At 34.5% G+C, this 20,934-nt stretch overlaps 2 protein-coding genes across 3 annotated transcripts in view; one reads left to right on the top strand and one right to left on the bottom strand.

The window, feature by feature from the left end:
* The window catches only part of ENY2 (ENY2 transcription and export complex 2 subunit), a 137,099-nt gene that overhangs the window by 30,349 nt on the left and 85,816 nt on the right, over positions 1 to 20,934 (bottom strand). The gene's annotated exons all lie outside the window — the stretch shown is intronic.
* NUDCD1 (NudC domain containing 1) overlaps positions 1 to 20,934 on the top strand; it is an 89,893-nt gene that overhangs the window by 19,774 nt on the left and 49,185 nt on the right. For both annotated transcript variants that reach the window (XM_068526014.1, XM_068526013.1), the window contains exons 3-6: positions 9,410 to 9,595; positions 13,223 to 13,403; positions 16,857 to 17,036; positions 20,668 to 20,872. In XM_068526014.1, the coding sequence (XP_068382115.1) occupies positions 9,410 to 9,595; positions 13,223 to 13,403; positions 16,857 to 17,036; positions 20,668 to 20,872 (752 nt within the window). The remainder of the gene's footprint in view (positions 1 to 9,409; positions 9,596 to 13,222; positions 13,404 to 16,856; positions 17,037 to 20,667; positions 20,873 to 20,934) is intronic.

The following is a 20,934-nucleotide window of genomic DNA, read 5'->3' as shown; positions in this document are numbered from 1 at the left end:
CTTGGTTGTAGGTTCTTCCCTTTCATCACTTTAAGTATATCATGCCACTCCCTTCTGGCTTGTAGAGTCTCTGCTGAGAAATCAGCTGTTAACCTTATGGGAGTTCCCTTGTATGTTATTTGTCGTTTTTCCCTTGCTGCTTTCAATAATTTTTCTTTGTCTTTGATTTTTGCCAATTTGATTACTATGTGTCTTGGTGTGTTTCTCCTTGGGTTTATCCTGTATGGGACTCTCTGCGCTTCCTGGACTTGGGTGGCTATTTCCTTTCCCATGTTTGGGAAGTTTTCGACTATAATCTCTTCATATATTTTCTCTGGTCCTTTCTCTCTTTCTTCTCCTTCTGGGTCCCCTATAATGTGAATGTTGTTGCGTTTAATGTTGTCCCAGAGGTCTCTTAGGCTGTCCTCATTTCTTTTCATTCTTTTTTCTTTGTTCTGTTCCGCAGCAGTGAATTCCACCATTCTGTCTTCCGGGTCACTTATCCGTTCTTCTGCCTCAGTTACTCTGCTATTGATTCCTTCTAGTGTAGTTTTTCATTTCAGTTATTGTATTGTTCATCTCTGTTTGTTTGTTCTTTAATTCTTCTAGGTCTTTGTTAAACATTTCTTGCATGTTCTCGATCTTTGCCTCCATTCCTTTTCCGAGGTCCTGGATCATCTTCACTATCATTATTCTGAATTCTTTTTCTTGAAGGTTACCTATCGCCACTGCATTTAGTTGTTTTTCTGGGGTTTTATCTTGTTCCTTCATCTGGTACATAGCCCTCTGCCTTTTCATCTTGTCCATCTTTCTGTGAATGTGGTTTTTGTTCCACAGGCTGCAGGATTATAGTTCTTCTTGCTTCTGCTGTCTGCCCTCTGGTGGGTGAGGCTATCTCAAAATAATTTTATTTGATAGCTTACTTGACATGAATCAGAGCAAAGACTAATATGTCTCTGATTCCTTTTCCTGTCCTATTGTCTAGCTTCTGTGGACACCTTAGAATAATTTGTTATAATTCCTTATTTGGTTGAGTCTCTCTTTGCCTGTCTATTGATTCATTAAAGACACTATATACACATACACTCTATATACACTATATACTGGATAGTGTATGCACACAGCCAGATGCCCTATAGACATACATGTGTGCTATATTGCCCATACATGATCATACACATCCATACTCTGCATATGCATAGTTAGCATTTTATTGTGTCTTTTAAAATTTAAGGGCTTTTACTTTTTTTTTAAGATTCTGTTATGTTTTGTTTAGAAAGACAAATCTAAAATATGGATATTCTTTAAGAATATTGACTTATGGAGCGTAACTCAGTCACGTAGTCTAATTTAATACTATTCATTCGACATTCAAAATGTTTGTTGAATACCTGCTCTACGTTATGCATTATTGTAGGCAGTGGGAATGCTGCAGTATACAAAGTAAAGTCTCTTCCAGTTTGTTAATTTACAGTAGAATATGAACAGCTTCCTTCCCTCTCTTCCCCAATTTGAACTTGACATTGAAATAACAACCTCTTTTGTATGTTTGTACATGCTCAAAGCAAGGTACACCTTCCTAAATATAGTGTACATTTAAATTTGTTTAGTTTCCTGGTAAAATTCAAAATTTTTTTTTTTTTTTCCTCTTAGAAAGCAATAAGGAAACCATAATTTAGAATGCATGACTTCTGGGAACGTTTCTACAAGGTGCATTCTTTCCTAGTTCTCAGTTGTCATTCTCATCCATGAATTCTTTTAGCACTTCATATGTATTCTCTTTTTAGCAATTGGATTACAAAGTCCTTGAATTATTTAGCCGAAAGGACATAATACACACTCTAAAAATAGTTTATTAGATCCTCTATCGAAAAGACCTACTGTATACCTATATATACCTTTTTTGTTTTTTTCCCCAACTGTTAAGTGACAACTGTATGTTTGAGTGAGAATCCCCTGACCTGAATGTTAGTTTTTGTATGTTATATCTCCTGGGCTGGCAGGTGACCTCAGAGAGGAGTCCTCTGGTTTCTTGTCTGAGAAGTATTAAGCCCTGATTGTGGCTTTCTGGGATCCAAAGGAAAGAAAAGAGTTTGTAGTCTTATCTTTTAATATGTGGGGATTTGCTGATTCCTCTGTTTTCTTTCAGTGGTGTTCTTTACCCCTGTACTTAGCTAGGCCTGATGGCCAGAGTCAGTCTAGTTAAAACTTTTATTAGAGAAATCTCCAGTTTTGGGCTAGAGTGGGTAGTTTTTTTTGTTGGGGAGGATTGGCTTTTTTTTTTTTTTACGCAAGAACATGGTATATCCTTTCATTTATTTAGATCTTCTTTTATGTCCTTAAGTAAGATTTTTATAGTTTTCCCTTAATCTTATGCTTATTAAGTTTATTCTTGAATATTTTATGGTTTCTGCCTCTCATTAGTAGAATATAGTTTTTTCTGTTTTCTTTCCTAGATGCTTATTGATAAAGACTATTTGTTATATAAGCAGTCACCTTATTTGACAATTCAGTAATTTTTACATACTCCCATTTAGGTTTTCAATGTACATAGACAGTTCCATCCTTAGCAAAAGGAAATGGTTTTATCTCTTCTTTTCCAGTATTTATGAAAGTAGAAATAACATTCCTGTGTCATTTCATTTTTGTCTTATTGATGTAGATAGAACCTCTGAGACAATGTTGAATAATAATGTGGACTGCAAGTATCCCTGTTTAGCTTTTGATTTTAATTGTAATGGCTTTTAAATTTACTTAAGAGAATACTTATTGTCAGTTTTAGATAAATAGCTTTTATTGTTCTAAAGTTGCTTCTTTGAGTTTCTGTTTCTATTTAACGTTTTTTTTATGCCTGCTGAATTTTATTGCATGCCTTTTCAGAACCCACCTATTGTTAATGATTGTGTGCCTTTTATTAATTTATCAGTGTAGTGAATTAAATTGATATATTGTAGTTTTAAAATTCCTTGGGGCTTCCCTGGTGGCGCAGTGGTTGAGAGTCTGCCTGCCAATGCAGGGGACATGGGTTCGAGCCCTGGTCTGGGAAGATCCCACATGCCACGGAGCAACTAAGCCTGTGAGCCACGATTACTGAGCCTGCGCATCTGGAGCCTGTGCTCCGCAACGGGAGAGGCCACGATAGTGAGAGGCCCGCGCACCACAATGAAGAGTGGCCCCCACTTGCTGCAGCTAGAGAAAGCCCTCGCACAGAAACGAAGACCCAACACAGCCATAAAAAAAAAAAAAAACAATCAAAAAGAATCCCCCATTCTTTAAAAAAAAAAAAAAAGATTTCTGCTATAATTCCTATGTCACTAAAACGCATTAAAAAAAATAATAAAATAAAAAAAATAAAATAACATTCCTTAATTTTATAATTCCTTAAGTTCCTGGAATAAATTATTTTTGGTTAGAGTGTGTTATTCTTTTGATACATTATTGGTTTCTATTTGCTGTCGTTTGTAATATTTGTATTTGTTTTCACAAGTTATATTGGTTTTTGATTTTGATTTTGTTGGTATCTGTCAGATTTTGATTAAAGTTTTGCTGGCTTCCTTGAATTGGAGAGCTTTCTGGAACTGGAATAGTTTCAGATTGGAATAATCTGTTATTATTTTTCTGATCAGCAACAAAGGAAATTGACTTGCTCTTTGAACTGTGTTGGGGGCAGGTGGAGAGTATTGGCTGCTAGATACTCATTGACTTTTTTTAAAGCAGAAAACAGTTCTAATATACATTTTATTGTCTGATTTTTTTTTTTTTGAGTCAAAGGCACACGTGCACAAATCCCAGAGAGGTTCTTTTCTTGTGGCTGATTTACAAAAATGACCATCCATGCTAATCTGGACCAAACACTACTGTGGTCAAGATGAAGGCTATAGGGCCCAAGAAAGGAAATCCGCAAGTTGCTTGACCGTTAGATTTTATCAGGAGCCAGCAGGTGGCAGCAGTTCAACACACAGGTTTATAGAGGCATTATACTTCTAAGTCAGTCTAACTTGTGGTTTACAATTGTTAATTTTAGAGAAATGTCAGTTGGGAGGAAGTACAGTTAGGAAGTAGAAAACTCCTTAGGAAAGAAAAAAAATTGTGTTTTAAAATTTGGTTCTTTATTATTTTGTCATTTTATTATGATATTAGGGCTTATTTTAAAGTAATGTGTTCTGTTTCTTAATATTTAGGGGATTAATTCTGTCCTAATTTATTTTTCCGTTTATCTGAAAAACTGTTTTTGCTACTAAAGAAGAGCGTCATCTTGTGGTGCCTCTTTAAGTTGCATGTAAAGATCGAGAGGAGAGTTACTGGATTCCATTTGAAGCATGCATTTGTGAGGTTGCTTGTTAGTCCAGCTCAGTTGTATGCCAGTATGTTCTTATCTAGACCTGAATCTAGCTTATTTTCTACAGCTGAATTTATTAATAGGGAGCCAGTAATTTACCTGGTTAAAGAAAAACGAGTGGAGTAAGTTCTTGGAACTGTGTGTGCTTAATGCATTATTGAAAGCTTTGTGGTACATAAAGACGTTACTCAGTCAAATTGCAATTAATTTAAAACACCTTTCCTTAAAGCTTTAGCAAAGAAAAAAAAAAAAAAAAGGGTGGGGGCAGAAGAAGGAAAAAGGAAGACTTTTTTTTCTTCCGAATAAAGTTAATAGTTATTAATGATAAGAGCCTTTCTCCAGAAAAAGATCACTCCCTTTTAAAAGGGCAAATTTTTAAATGTCCATGTCTAATAATACTAGTAAATGGCATCCTTATTTAATTTAGCTTGACCAGTTTTTTAAACTTGAGTAGTGTTTTCTGTAAATGTACATGTATTAGAAAAATGCTTTGTTAGTTCAGAGCTTGTCTCCTTGTAGCTGTAACTAAGAGATCCCCAAATGGTTTTGAGATGTTTTCATAAATATGTACAGTTTATGAAAACAGTACTTATTTACTGTTGAGTGTCATTTATATACAATATGTGGACATTGAGATTTTTGTATTATGTTTTGTTGACTCAGGAATCTAATTAAAATAGTGTGTAATATATTAGCCTGAAAGAAAAACTGAATATGGTAGTTTCGTTCATATTAGGGTTTTTTTTTTTTTGGTGGGGTGGGGAGTTATTCTGTAAGTTGCATTGAGTTCTGGGGTATCATTTGTTTAGAAGAACTTGAGAAGTGTTTTCTTCTCAAGAAAGTGTGGAATACAGGAAAGACCAACTTTTGGAGTGTGGTCAACCAAGATTTGAATATTGGCCCTGCCATTTTCTAGCAGTGGAATTCCAGGCAAATTATTTAATCTTTTTGAACAGAGTTCTTTATCTTCTTAAAGTGGGATAATAATTTCAACTTCATAGGGTTTGGAAATAATTAAATGAGATGGCAAAAAGTCAAAGCACTTATTTAATACAATACTGTACATTGTAGTCATTCAATAAGTGCTCCATTTATCAATGAAATTTTAATTTTTTTGCAATTCACCTGTGAAATGTTAGAATGATTTTCAACAGCTTTGAACATAGTTACGTTAATTTTTTTTTTGACTGGAGGAAGAAAATGATTGGGTGGGACCAGGGCATTATAGATGCTAATTACATAAAGCTTTATTATTAGGACACTGTAAAACTGTTATTGAAGGTTATTCAGAAATAATTTAGTACTCTAATTTACACAAGAAAATATTTTATTGGTACAGTCCATTTAAAATTAAAATGTACTCTTTGAGAATTAGGTTTCAAAAATCAGGAACATTTAGGTTCTTTCACATAAACTATCATATAACTTTGAGATACTGTATGTTTTCTTTTGCATTTTAATTTAATTAATTGGCTTCACATTTATAAACTTGAATATCTTAATCATTCTACTAGATATTGCACTCATTTATCTGATAATTAGATGCCTAGCAATCTCATTTATGTGGAACCTTGTATTTAAAAGAAGATGGCTTAAAACCACCTCTGTAATTTATAGTGGCTTCCTAATAATGCTTCCCTAGATTAGACATAGTGAAGAGCATGTAGTGGAGGAGACCACTAGAAACTTTTACTTTGAAACAACTATTCTGAGGAAGAAGTTGCATTTTATTTTATCTTATTCACATCCTTTAATTATGTATAACACACGTAAATTACTCAATATGAAAAAAAAAAAAAGTCAAGCAATGTTTTTGAAGCAGTAATGGAAAGTTCTTCTTTACCCCCAATCTCCCTTACCACCAGTTGCACTTTGATCTCATTTTCCTAATAGTATACACTATTAACAGAATAGCACGTGTCTGTCTACAGCTTACTCTGTGCTGTCATATCACAATGTTTGTTTCAACACACATGGATTTATACATATTCTGCATCTTTTTTCCCAGTTATTATCTTGGTGATCTTTTTGATGTATTGTAAATCTACTTCAGTATATTTAACAGTTATTTGGTATTCCAAAGGATGATTATTCCACAGTTAACCATTCCTCTGCCAGTGCTTTCCAGACAAGGATGCCAGGTACACATCTATAGTTGAACACATTGGATTCATTACTTTTTGCAGCAGAGGAGAATGCATACCATGAGGAACCATAGGGTATCTCAGAAGATGTTAGAAAGGACTTATTGTAGGATTGAGCTTATATTAGATGATTTTGGGGGAGGATTTAAGAAACTGGGGCTTTGCTCTGGATTGGATACTGTTAGGAAACTGGATAATTCCATGATGGATATCTTAATAAGTCTTATCCAGAAGGAGGGAAGAAGACTGGGCCAAGGCTCAAGCTGTGGTTAGTAATATTGACATGGATTAGGGTCCTGTTTGTAGCTTTGACAATGTTCCTGTTTTATCTGTGTTCAGATGCCATTACAGGGTGATGCTGTTTTTGTCTTGTTCTGTTACGGTGACAGGTCACACAGTGGCCTTGTCTGATGATGATGTTCTGTGGAATTGTTTATGTTCATCAGGAGAACATAGCTGTTAGTGTCACCAGCTCATAGCAAAACCAAGGCCTAGCTGATACTACCAGGCTAGCACTGGGATGTCAAGGGCTGCTATTTTCTTACTTACTCTTGATAAACAGCTAGGTTGCATCTTAGTTTTTATTGACACAGTTTTTCATTTTCATTATTAAAATAAACATTCTCGTTATATGGATCTTAGTGTACATGTGCAAGTATTCTTATAAATTCCTAGAAGTGGAATTACATTAAATGGTATATAATGCATCATAAAATTTGATTTATAATCATTGCTGAAAGCCTATACTTATTTCTATTCCCACCAGCAGGGCACCTTAGCCAAGAATAGACATTAACAGTCTGAATTTTTTTTTTTTTCTGGCTAATAGAGATATCTTATTATTTTAATCATATTTTTTTTTACTAGTGAGTTTGAGCATTTTGCTCGTTTTTTTTAAACCATAGTTTTCCTGTTCGTATTCTTTTCCCATTAAAATATTTTTAATAACCTTGTCTTTCTTGTTGAGTTTTAAGGGTACTTTGTATGTTATAGATATTAGTACTGCTTTATATTTGTGGCAAGTATTTCTCTCCCTACCTCCTACATGTCTTTTATTTACATAGGAAGGCTTTCTCCACCTTGAGATTATTAAAACATTATTAATCTTCTAACACAGTTATTTTACTTTTCCCTTAAGACATTTATTTTATTAATCTATCTGGAGTAAGGAATATTTTTGTGTAATTTTTTTCCTAAAGATCCCTAGTGTTCCACTATCATTTGTTGACTAGTCCATTTCCTTCACAATAATTGGAAATACCGCATCATGTTCTAAATGCCTACGTAGACATCAGCCTGCAGTAAAATTTCTCTTACTTGCCTTCACTTAACTAACTGGATTAACTGATATTCTCTTTTCTCTTTGAATAACATACTGACTGAAGACCATGGTAAGCTTAATGTTTATTGCCAGTAGGCTACTCAGTACTATGCTGTTACAATTCTGTTTCTGTTAGTTGAGCTTTACATCACTAATACCCAGATTTTGTCATTCTAAAAACTTTATGCCAGCTGTGTTTGTTGTTGCATTTTCATTATTTAATGCAATATTATATAAATCAGTAAAATATGAGTACAAAAAGAAGGAAAGTTGCTGTTTTAAAGAAAATTGCATGCTTTAGAAAGAAACAGTGGGTCACTAAAAAACTTGAGGCTAATAAGGACACAGTTTACTTAAATTTTTTTAATATGTACATATATTGATCTAAACAGTTCTAGGAGCAGGGAATGATATACATGAGTCAAGGATTATTTTTGTACTGCAGGAAAACCTGCTAACTAAAAACTAAAACAACAGTAAAAAGTTGAGGGCTTCCCTGGTGGCGTAGTGGTTAAGAATCTGCCTGCCAACGCAGGGGACACGGGTTCGAGCCCTGGTGCGGGAAGATCCCACATGCTGCAGAGCAACTAAGCTCGTGCACCACAACTATTGAGCCTGCGCTCTAGAACCCGAGAGCCACAACTACTGAAGCCTGTGCACCTAGAGCCCGTGCTCCACAACAAGAGAAGCCACCGCAACAAAAAGTGGCTCCCGCTCACCGCAGCTAGAGAAAGCCTGTGTGCAGCAACGAAGACCCAACGCAGCCGAAAATAAAATAAATCAAATGAATAAATTTTTAAAAAATTAATTGAATTGAATACAGTTTGGTGTATGAGAGGAAGTTTATTTTCTCAGTTGTAGCCCTTTTTATATGTTTTCTTGTAAAACATTTTAATGATGTGTAATCCATATCTTATAACTTTATATTGTAAGGACATATATACAATAAAAATGTGTCAACAAAAACCCAAGTTGTTATTAGCATAATACAGCATTTTCATACCACAGGAATGTCCATGTAGGCGTTTAGAATATGATGCAGTATTTCCAATTAGTTAAAAATACTGATCATTAATTTTAAACTTCAGAAGAATGAAGACTAGATTACTGCATTGTATTAGTTATCTGCCATATTGCTATGTAACAACTTACTTCAGAGCTTAGTGACTTGAAACAAATGTTTGTCATCTCACAGTTTCAGTGAGAAATCAGAGTGGCTTAGCTGGGTGGTTCTGTTCCAGGGTTTCTCAAGAGAATGTAGCCAAGGTGTCAGCCAAGACTGCAGTGATCTGAAGGCTTTACTAGGGCTAAAGTGTACACTCCCAAAATGATTCACTCACAGGGTGCTGGTTTTTGTCAGGAGCCCTCACTTCCTCCTCATGTGTGTCTGCCATGTGCACTCCAAGAGAAAGATGTAAAGTCTTTTATGACCGAGTCCGAGAAGTCACATACCGTCACTTTTATTTCTTAGAAGTGAGTCAGTGGGACAGCTCACACTGAAAGGCAGGGGAATTAGGCACATACTCTTGAAGAGGAGCGTAACCAGTGCACTGAAGATATTTATTCTGTGTGTGTATGGGTCACGGAGAGGGAGGGATTCATTTATAATGTTTGGCTTCTTTTTAGGACACTGCCTTAGGAAAACCACGAGAGGTGTTTCGACTTCCTACAGATTTGATAGCATATGACGATCGCCTTTGCGCATCCATCCATTTCACATCTTCTACTTGGGTTACCTTGTCAGATGGAACTGGAAGATTGTATCTCATTGGAACGGGTGAACGTGGAAATAGTGCTTCTGAAAAATGGGAGGTGAGTTGTTTTTTTGTTTTCTTTAGACTTAGCAAAGTCTGGAAAGTATATGCAAATTAGATCTTAATGATTTTGAAATAACACTTTTTTAGGGATAGTTTACATGTGACCTCTTGATTTTTATAATATACAATGTTTCGGATATCTTTTTAAGTTAAATTATAAAATGTATACCTTTTATGAAACTGATATATTAGCTATTCCTGTTTTGATCTGGGGTGCGTGCAGTTGTCAAGAATTGCATTTGTTTTTCAGCAAATACCTATTGAGTGCTTTATAAGTGTAAAGCAGTAAGTACACTAAGCAATGATGTTGCCACCTTCTTCTTCTTGAAGAGTTGGCCAGAAAATTGCATTGTCATGTCTTTTCTCCTCTACTCTTGTTTTATTTGCTAGTATGTTTAAGGGCCCAGCACACCGCTGCATCACTCTGCTAACTGTCTGGTATGTTTAAACTGGTCAAATAGTAACTTTACCAGAGTATTCCCGACTTAGAAAAATATACTGTAGCATAAATAACTATAGTTATGTACCAGTCTCCAAGATATCATTTTTACTTCAGTTTTTTAAAAACAATGTAACAGACTTAAATCTGAGGGGCAGGTGTTAGGATTTTAATAGTAATAAATATGGAGTTATTTTTTCTAGAGGCACAGTTTTTGAAGGTAGAAAAGTATGACACTGAGTTGTGCTAATAAGTATAATGTGATATTGCTACTGTCTAAATCTCAGCAGGTGGCCTTTCGTTCTGGGTAGATAAAGCGATATGAATTTAATATTTTACAACTTATAAAATATTTTTATCAGACCAACAGATGCCTACAAAGACCAGGCTTTAATTATTTGAGAAAAACCAAGAAGGCCTTAGTGGTTTACCTTTCTTACTAAGTTATACCAAATGCTGTACTACCAAATTGTAGTATGTTCAAAAAACTAAACAAAAAACACAGTAAATTATCAGAACAACAATAGCCTGTTTATAGGGGGACTTTGTAGTCACAGTTTCAAATAGTTATTGAACGTTGTGACATTTTCTGTTCTGGCCTCCAGTAATAAATTTTTTTTTTTTTTTTTGCTGAGGCGATGTGGTATATAGCACAGCTACCTGAAATAGTTGGAAGGAATTTGGAAAATGATGGGCAGGAGAGATATGAATGAGAATTTATCTGTTATCAAGCCGTGTGGATTCTGTTGGTTTTCAGTAGTAAGAAGCACACTGACCTTGTTCACCTTCAGATTAAAAATAACACCACATATTCCACCAGAAGGAAATTCATATGCGTTTATATTTCATTTGGTTTCTGCTGTGTATATCTCCTTGGTACATATTAGGCCTTCAATAATATTTTTTAAATGAATTAAAAATTTAAATTTACTCCACATCCTCTTCAGTATTTGTACTCTCATAATGAAATCAGCACTCTCTGGGGAGGTGGGGGGAGTGGGAAAGGGATGGGACTTGGGCATTACTGAGGTGGGAGGAATACTGTGGGATATTGGTCACTTTGAGAGAAATAACTCAGTAGAGTTTCGAGACTTTGGGGGAATTGGTGTAAGAGAGGAGGCTAAAGGTGAGCATGATGGGGGCATGGTAGGGCCTAAGGGGGCCCAGCAAGCGTGGTGGTGATGACTCAAATGTAGAAAGAGAAATAAAAGAAGGCAAGGAAGACTGCCTGTTTCCAAATGTGTGGCTTCTAATGTGATGGGGGTGCTATATATCAACAATATCACAGTTGATTTGCTAGGTTTGTTCAGAAGACTGGAAACTTCAGCCTAAGAATTTTTAAGAGTCCAGACATTTACTCCTCTGGTCTCATTCCAGTCCCTTTCACTCACATGAGAGAGAAAGAAAAGGAAACAGTAAACTGGCTACTTGTGCTTGGCAAAACTTTCCATTTTTCCTTCCTACGGTTTATTTCTTCTTGTCCCCCAAACAAAAGCAGAACCCAGTCAACCAACTAAAAAACCGTGTCTGTCATCTCTGTTTTGGGTATTTGAGGTTGGTTTTTTTTTTCCCCCCCTGCTTATGGAAGACTTTAGAGTGGATTTCAGAGCTCTACTATTCGAATAATTTTGGCAGAGTTGCTCAAACACAAAGAGAAAATGATGACATTTAAAGCACACTTTTTCTTTTATTTTTTATTGAAGTATAGTTAACTTACAATGTTTTGTTAGTTTCTGGTATACAGCAAAGTGATTCAGTTTTACATATATGTATTCTTTTTCATATTCTTTTCCATTATAGTTTATTACAAGATACTGAATATGTTCCCTATGCTATACAGTAGGATCTTGTTGTTTATCTGTTTTATATATAGTAGTTTGTATCTGCTAATCCCAAACTCCTGATTTATCCCTCTTCCCCTTTGGTAGCCGTAAGTTTGTTTTCTATGTCTGAGTCTGTTTCTGTTTTGTAAGTTCATTTGTATCATATTTTAGATTCCACATATAAGTGATATCATATGGTATTTGTCTTTCTCTGTCTGACTTGCTTCACTTAGTATGATATTCTCTAGGTCCATCCATGTTGCTGCAGATGGCATTATTTCATTCTTTTTTATGGCTGAGTAGTATTCCATTGTATGTATACCACATCTTCTTTATCCATTCATCTGTCAATAGACATTTAGATTGCTTCCATGTCTTGGCTGTTGTAAACAGTGCTGCTGTGAACATTGGGGTAAAGCACATTTTTCTTTATAAGGCTTTCAGGTAGGAGCTGATATGAGGGGATTCCAGATAATGGGTTTAAAAAGAATAAAAAAGCTAATTTTTGTCTCTCAGATTAGTATTCAGCTATTTATTTTTTCATTTATTTGAAAAGCTTGTTTAGAAATTAGTCTTAAAACCTCTTCTATTTGGTATTTAATAAAAATATAATAGTCTTTTAGATTATGTGTTTGTCTTATAAAAAGAATTTGATAAGATTTTGTGTGTCTTTGCATAATGTTTTGATTTGCTTTTTAAAAAGAAACTTCAGTATTTAAATAGAGTTGGTGGGATTATACCTTTTAAATGTTAAGTGGGCACTTTTGTTTTTGAAGAGTAAGAAAGTTTTTGTGATTTGTTCTCTAATTCCTTTGACTCTTACCTTTGTAAATTTCCAGAAAACAAAGAAAAACAAACCAAACCAAAAACAAAAGGAAAAAAAGCATACACACACACACTCACAAACACACATGAATGGTATTCAGAAACTAAGAGGAAGAAAGCAGAAATAAATCAGAGATGAGACAGGAAGAGATGCAGTAATGCATATTGACTTGCTCATGTCCTGTACAGAACATTCTTTTCACTTGACAGTTCTTTTCTAGAAGATTGCTTTTAATTCCCTTTCTCCTTTAGATGCTGTTTGGATGCCCTGTTGTTTTCTTTGTTTTTAAGCCAAGAGTACTGATCAGTTTTCTCTGTTAAACAATTAGATATTTTCCAGAAGTTCTTTCTTCAAGCAATATGATTTAAACTTGTAAGCTTTATTTAAGGGCATTTTTCATTTTTGTATCCTTGTAGTAAATATGGATAGTACCCGAGTTATTTGTTGGATTGTCAGAATTCTGTGTATTTCCTCTGTGCTGTATACATTCATGTAATACATTTTTGTGAGTGTCATCTTCTTTCTTTTTTGTAGATTATGTTTAATGAAGAGCTTGGAAATCCTTTTATCATAATTCACAGTATCTCATTGCTGAAAGCTGAAGAACATTCGATAGCTACCCTGCTTCTTCGAATAGAGAGAGAGGAATTGGATATGAAAGGAAGTGGTTTCTATGTTTCCTTGGAGTGGGTCACTATTAATAAGAAAAATAAAGGTAAAACATAACAAAAATCTGATCTCTCTGTAGTGGTTGCCATAATTTAGTAGGTTTTGAAATGCAAAGCAGTTCCTGTAAATGCTATTTGCTTTTTCTTAGGCACTGTGTTATGATTCTGGTACCTGCCACCCAGTGGAATGAATATTTATAGATAGTTTCTCCTTAGGTATGGATTATAAAAAAATAGTAACGTGCTTCCATAGTCAGATGTGCCTTTTTGTGTAAAAGGAGACACTATTACATACTTTTGGAATAATTTAAGTGTATATTTTTAATATATACAAAAGTATATGTTAATACGTGTGTGTGTATATATATATATATATATACACACACACACATATATACACATATATACACACACACACACACACATATACACACAAGATCTGTTCTTCGAAATATTTAATGTAATTTGTTTTTTCTTCCCAGTGTTGTAGTTTTATCTCTGGAGGAACACAGTAACTGAAAACTTTAGATTACGTGTTGGAAAGTTTCTGTAAAGGGCTAGATGGTAACCATTTGGCTTATATCATAACTACTCAACTATGATGTTGTGGTGCAAGAGCAGCCACAGATGAATGCATAAATGAATGAGTACAGCTGTATTCTGGTGTTTATGGACACTGACATTTGAATTTTATATAATTTTTACGTGTATTTAAATATTCTTTTGATTTTTTGTGAACGATTTAAAAATATAAAATTCATTCTTTGGCTCACAACTTTCTTTTCTTAATATCTCAGTTCCTCTTGTCCCTGAATTACTAATATAATTGTGTTACTTTTTATTTTCCCTGAACATTACAGAGCAGTGTTATATTTCTAAACTCTTTTGAGTGGAACATTTGATAAGTTATATGTTTGAAAATGTGGGTATTCGATATCCCCATTTCACATTAAGCATATTCAAGTTTCTAGAAATTTTGAGTAGAAAAAATTTAATTTTGACCCAGCATTTCCCAACCCATTTAACCATGGAATAATTCACTTGAGACCTACTGTTTTCCATCCCACACATGTTTTCCATTCCCACACATGGGAATAACCATCCTATAAAATATACAGTGTCTAAGTTTGGGTCTTTAGAAGCAGCTAGAACTCTCTGCTGTGCATGTACCTGTGCAGGAAACATAGGAGTTTTTATTTCATTCATGAAATGAAAAGTCTATTGCTAAATATGTATGAAGTGAATGTGTGAATGTAGGTGAGGATTTAGAGAAAAAACACTGACAGATGTTTTAGAACAGATTGTATTATTATGTATGTATATGTGTTATTATGTGTAACTCATGACATTGAGTTATGATTTTTGACTACTCATTGTGAAGCACTACCCACTGTAATAAAAATTTGTTACCCACAGTAACAATAAAGTAAAGGTACGGACTCAACTGAAATGTTTGGGTACTTCTTAAAGCAAAAAACAAAAACAAAAACAAAAAACCCTTATTTTCATAGGATAAATTCAGTTAATTTACCAGAAACTTTCAGAATACAGTTAATTGTTCATATCTTAAAAATTCTAAGTACAATTATTTATATTTGATTATAGTAGGCAGATAGATCTATATCTGAATATGTAAAAAATCATTTCTACCATAAACATATTTCGTTTTAAGAAAACCCCTTATGTAGCTAGAATGGGAAGAAAATAGTCCACACCACACTTTTTCTGGTATCATCAGTTTGTAGCTTTTTTCAGAAGACACTTATCATATACTGGCTGAGAAAGTAGACAGGCTGTAGTCAAGGAACGGGTAGATTTTTCAGAGGTTGATGTTTCAGGTAAGTCAGTCACTTTTAGGATTTAGAGCACTGCTCTCCAATAGAAATTTTTCCGAAATGGACGTGTTTATATGTGAGCCACTCAGTGTGATAGCAGCTATCCATGTGTGGCTTTTGAGCACTTGAAGAGTGGCTAGTGTGACTGAGGAATTGAATTTCAAATTTTACTTAATTTTAATTAAATAGCTACTCTGGCTAGTGGCTACCACATTGGACACCACAATCTAGAACATATTTCATCAGACCCAGTATTTTTTTTTTTAACATCTTTATTGGAGTATAATTACTTTACAGTGGTGTGCTAGTTTCTGCTTTATAGCAAAGTGAATCAGCTATACATATACATATATCCCCATATCTCCTCCCTCTTGCATCTCCCTCCCACCCTCCCTATCCCACCCCTCTAGGTGGTCACAAAGCACCAAGCTGATCTCCCTGTGCTATGCGGCTGCTTCCCACTAGCTATCTATTTCACATTTGGTAGTATATATATGTCCATGCCACTCTCTCACTTCGTCCCAGCTTACCCTTCCTCCTCCCCATGTCCTAAGTCCAGTCTCTACATCTGCATCTTTATTCCTGTCCTGCCCCTAGGTTCATGAGAACCATTTTTTTTTGATTCCATATATATGTGTTAGCATATGGTATTTGTTTTTCTCTTTCTGACTTACTTCACTCGGTATGACAGACTTTAGGTCCATCCACATCACTACAAGTAACTCAGTTTCATTTCTTTTTATGGCTGAGTAATATTCCATTGTATATATGTGCCCCATCTTCTTTATCCGTTCATCTGTCAGTGGACACTTAGGTTGCTTCCATGTCCTGGCTGTTGTAAACAGAGCTGCAGTGAACATTGTGGTACATGACTCTTTTTGAATTATGGTTTTCTCAGGGTATATGCCCAGTAGTGGGATTGCTGGGTCGTATGGTAGTTCTGTTTTTAGTTTTTTAAGGAACCTCCATACTGTTCTCCATAGTGGCTGTATCAATTTATAGTCCCACCAACAGTGCAAGAGGGTTCCCTTTTCTCCACACCCTCTCCAGCATTTATTGTTTGTAGATTTTTTGATGATGGCCATTCTGACTGGTGTGAAGTGATACCTCATTGTAGTTTTGATTTGCATTTCTCTAATGATGAGTGATGTTGAACATCCTTTCATGTGTTTGTTGGCAATCTGTATATCTTCTTTGGAGAAATGTCTATTTAGGTCTTCTGCCCATTTTTGGATTGGGTTGTTTGTTTTTTTAATATTGAGCTGCATGAGCTGGTAAATTTTGGAGATTAATCCTTTGTCAGTTGCTTCATTAGCAAATATTTTCTCCCATTCTGAGGGTTGTCTTTTCATCTTGTTTATGGTTTCCTTTGCTGTGCAAAAGCTTTTAAGTTTCATTAGGTCCCATTTGTTTATTTTTGTTTTTATTTCCGTTTCTCTAGGAGGTGCAAACCCAGTATTTTAAAATAGGGATTTATTTACAGAATATTAGGTTGTAAATTTTTTTTATCCTTTTTAAAAAATGTACCTAATAGCATACTTTTTAATAGTACATTTAAAATATTTAGTTTAAATTAGAATTAATATACAAATATATTCAAATATTTTTATTATATAGTTTTTTATTTGTAATTTTTTTGTTCTAAAATGCTTTATTTTCTTACAGATAAAAAATATGTAATTACTAAGCGTAATATTCTCCATGGAAAGTCAGTGCCCCACTATGCCGCTATTGAGCCTGATGGGAATGGTCTAATGATTGTCTCTTACAAGTCCTTTACGTTTGTTCAAGTTGGTCAGAATCTTGAAGAAAGTAAGGATGAAGACATGTCAGAGAAAATCAAAGGTAATTTTACTTCGAATATCCATAGAGCTCCTGTGTAAAATATATCTGATTTGTCCTCCCAGCTAGGCTATGAGTTTTACCAGGTCAAGATAGGTGCTTAATTTTTCTTTATTTTCCTTTATATTTCCCAGAATGGTCTTTTATAAAATATACCACCTAAGTAGTGTGAACTGTTCAATTTAATACTTTTGTAATTACCAAAAATGTTTTTAAAACCTATATATTATCTTACCTGATTAGATATTTAATAAATACTTATTGAATGAATAAACAAATACTAATGTCTACTTGTTGTTGGTGTTTGAAAATCCAGCATGTTAGTATTGTCAATAATAATTTTTAAAAATAAGCTAACCTCTGTTCATTATAGGTGTCCTAATTACATGTTCTTATCTTTCATACTAAACTGAAAGAAGGTTCCTTGGGGGTAGAATCACTGACTAAGTTTTCTCAGTGTTGAATTCATTCATGAATGCATGAGTGAATGAATGAAGGTAATGTTTTAGAATGAAAAGAGTAAAAAGGTCTTTCAGGAGAAATTTATATTTGTATACAAAGAGTACATATTCTTTAAAAGTATTCAAGAGAACATTTTTCTATAATCATTACTGTTTATATTTCTGGTATTTATAGCCAGGGACTAGTATATTTTACTTAACAGAGATTTTCACAATATTTAACAATTATATATATTACTCTTTGAATCTACCCTTTTTATTACTTTAACAACTTAATTATTTAAAATAAAAATTAGTTTCACTATTTTTATAAGTATATATTTATATACTTTTATAGTTTAAAAAATGAATCCTTTGAAAAGTATTTAAAAATACTTTTCAAATACTTAATTTATATGTTATATAATATTTGAATATGTAATAAATGTTTGAAAAATATTTTCTCCAGGTTTATAAACATGTACACCTCCAATTATAAGGGTTGTGCTTGGTAGCGTTTTATTTAGCGTCTTGTGATGTTTTTATGTAAGATCCCTTTCTGAATAAATTCTACTATTTTATCTTAATTATAATGTTAAACTCTCCTAAAGCTTAGCCAGAGCAGCTGTCTATATCTCTAGACCACATGCCCTTTAGAACTCCTTTGGTGAGCTGTTGTGGAAGAATGAAAGACTGCCTTAATCCTTAGAACCAGTCTGCCTAGTAGCTAGGACCATGTGGTTCCAAGACAGATTTGCAGGCTAGTTGGGACACATCATGTGTTTAAATCACTAGCCACTAGTCCAGTGTTTCTTTTGTTGACATCTCACACTATATTTTGAATTCCTCCTGAATTCGTTTTTCCCTTTTAGTGTAATCCACAAGTCCCTTCCATTTTTCTGTTTCCTTTCTAATAAATAGCCCTTTCTTGTACCCACTTTCTCTTGGGAAATTTCTTCTGTATTTATTTTATCATTGGACTTCCACAATAAGAAAGGAAAATTGTTCTAATTTTTAAAAATTATGCATAGTTTGTTAATTAGTATGCTTTCTCTTAAGCACTCTTTTGAGTATGTATACTGGTTTCATTTTCTATAAACTTCAAGAAGACTGATATTATCTATTACCTATTTGGTATTGTCATGATATTATAAATAATGATATTTTCTTTGAAAGACCTAATACAATCTCTAGAGATATAGAAAGGTACTCAAAACAACCAACAATGGAAAAAATCATTTAGGTGTTTGTATAGTTTTGGTGGAGAGGGGAGTAAGAAAATTCTGGCTTTCTCTTTAGTCTATGTCCATGGCCTTAATTTATACTAAAAGCTCATGCGATTTTGCAGGTTCCTCCCATCCCCATATCTGGCAGAAATTATATATTGCATGATTATTATGTATAAACTGCCTCGTTAATGTTTGTGGGAGACGAGGGATGAGTAAAACATTTCTTACCTTAGAGAGCTTATAGTATGTCTTTTAAGCTATATTTCAAGCTTTTTCAGTAAGTTTTTATTAAAAGTACTTCTAAAGGCAAAAGATAGAGGATCTGAGACTTAAAGGAATGTGATGCAAGTTAGATATTACCCCGAAGTAACAATTTTATCCTAAAAATTCATGCTTTTTTTAAAAATTTTAATTTATTTTATTTTTGGCTGCGTTGGGTCTTCTGTTGCTGAGCGTGGGCTTTTCTCTAGTTGTGGCGAGCAGGGGCCACTCCTCTTTGCGGTGTGCGGGCTTCTCATTGCGGTGGCTTCTCCCGTTGCGGAGCACGGGCTCCAGGCGCGTGAGCTCCAGCAGTTGTGGCTCGCAGGCTCCAGAGTGCAGGCTCAGCAGTTGGGGTGCATGGGCCCAGTTGCTCTGCGGCATTAGGGATCCTCCCGGACCAGGGCTCGAACTTGTGTCCCCTGCATTGGCAGGCAGATTCTTAACTGCTGCACCACCAGGGAAGCCCGCGTGTTTTATATTTATTTCTATATTATCATATTTGTTAAAAGAAAAATTTCAATATCAGATAAAAGTTACCCTTCCAGGAGACACACCATGCTTATGCTATATCTTTCAGCATATCAAGTACCCCCCCAAGTTTTAACATAAAACCACACGAAAATAAAAGAATAATAACCCACATTTAGTGAGAGTTTATAATATATTTAGCCAACGGAATTGATATTAAATGTTTTACATGCATTAACTCATTTAAATGTCACCAGTCAGTCCTAAGAGGAGTGTAATATTCTGTTACACTATTTTACAGATTAGGAAAATGAGGATTAGAGGTATAGTTGTGTATCAGAATTATTAAATGGTTGAACCAGGAGTCAGACCGTGGACTAGCCAACTCTGGACCACTAGTTCCTAACAGCTCTGTTATATTCCTTTCTGATGAGTGGATAGACAGATTAATGTTTATGGATGCCATTAAGCAAATATTTATTCATTTTGCATTTAAGCCCTATTTTCCTACTTCCGTGGTGATGGTATGATGGGTCTAAAAGTGTTTCTTTAGTAGATAGCTTTTTAGGAGACAAGCTGAGGAGATAGAGAAGGTGATGAAGGGAGGATTCTTTTATTGGGAACTTAGACAAAATATACTGACAGCCCTTGAATTTGCTATGAAATTGCTTTCATGTTGTGAATGAGGTAGAATAGCCAATACCTTTATAAGGAAAATATCTTTTATTTTTGTGTGGACATGTATCCCACCAAATAACAGTAGTCTCCTGTATCACAGAGTTACTATATTGCCCCAGCATTGGCAAATCAAGGCTGTGGTGAAAGTTTCAGACACGAGTTTATGACATATTTGGTATTCTTTTGAACTCGGAATCCACTGTGTGTGTGTGTGTGTGTGTGTGTGTGCACGTGTGTGCGTGTGCGTGTATAAGAGGAAGAGGGAGAAGTAGGGATACTGAGAGGCAGGGAGAGAAGGAATGGGGATGAAAGAGTTGCTATGATTTGTACTTTACGAATGTGTATCTCTTGGAGCATGAGGTAATCCTGGAACAGGAAAATGTCAAGTAAATTGCTACAACTCTTTGAGTGAAAATTCCCCATGGTGATCTCTGTGTGTTTGTTCATAATTATTTTTTTGTGAGACGATCACTAGAAAATATGCTAAGATAGGTGTTCTTTTGTATGATCTAGTCTCAGATTTTTTAATTACATAATGCATTTTTCTTTTCCTAAAAGAACCTCTGTATTACTGGCAACAAACTGAAGATGATTTGACAGTAACAGTATCGCTTCCAGAAGACTGTACTAAGGAAGACATTCAAATACAGTTTTTGCCTGATCATGTCAACGTTGTGCTGAAGGGTCAGAGGTTTTTGGAAGGAAATCTCTATTCATCTATTGATCATGAAAGCAGTACATGGATAATTAAAGAGAATAATAGGTATTTTTATAGTTTTATTTATATTTAAAATTTTATTTTTTATTATTTCACTTTTTTCTTCT

This window comes from Eschrichtius robustus, chromosome 17 (genome assembly GCF_028021215.1).
Source record: "Eschrichtius robustus isolate mEscRob2 chromosome 17, mEscRob2.pri, whole genome shotgun sequence".
NCBI classification, from domain to species: Eukaryota; Metazoa; Chordata; class Mammalia; order Artiodactyla; family Eschrichtiidae; genus Eschrichtius; species Eschrichtius robustus.
The sequence above is the reverse complement of the archived record's forward strand: the minus strand, read 5'-3'. Positions and strand labels throughout refer to the sequence as shown.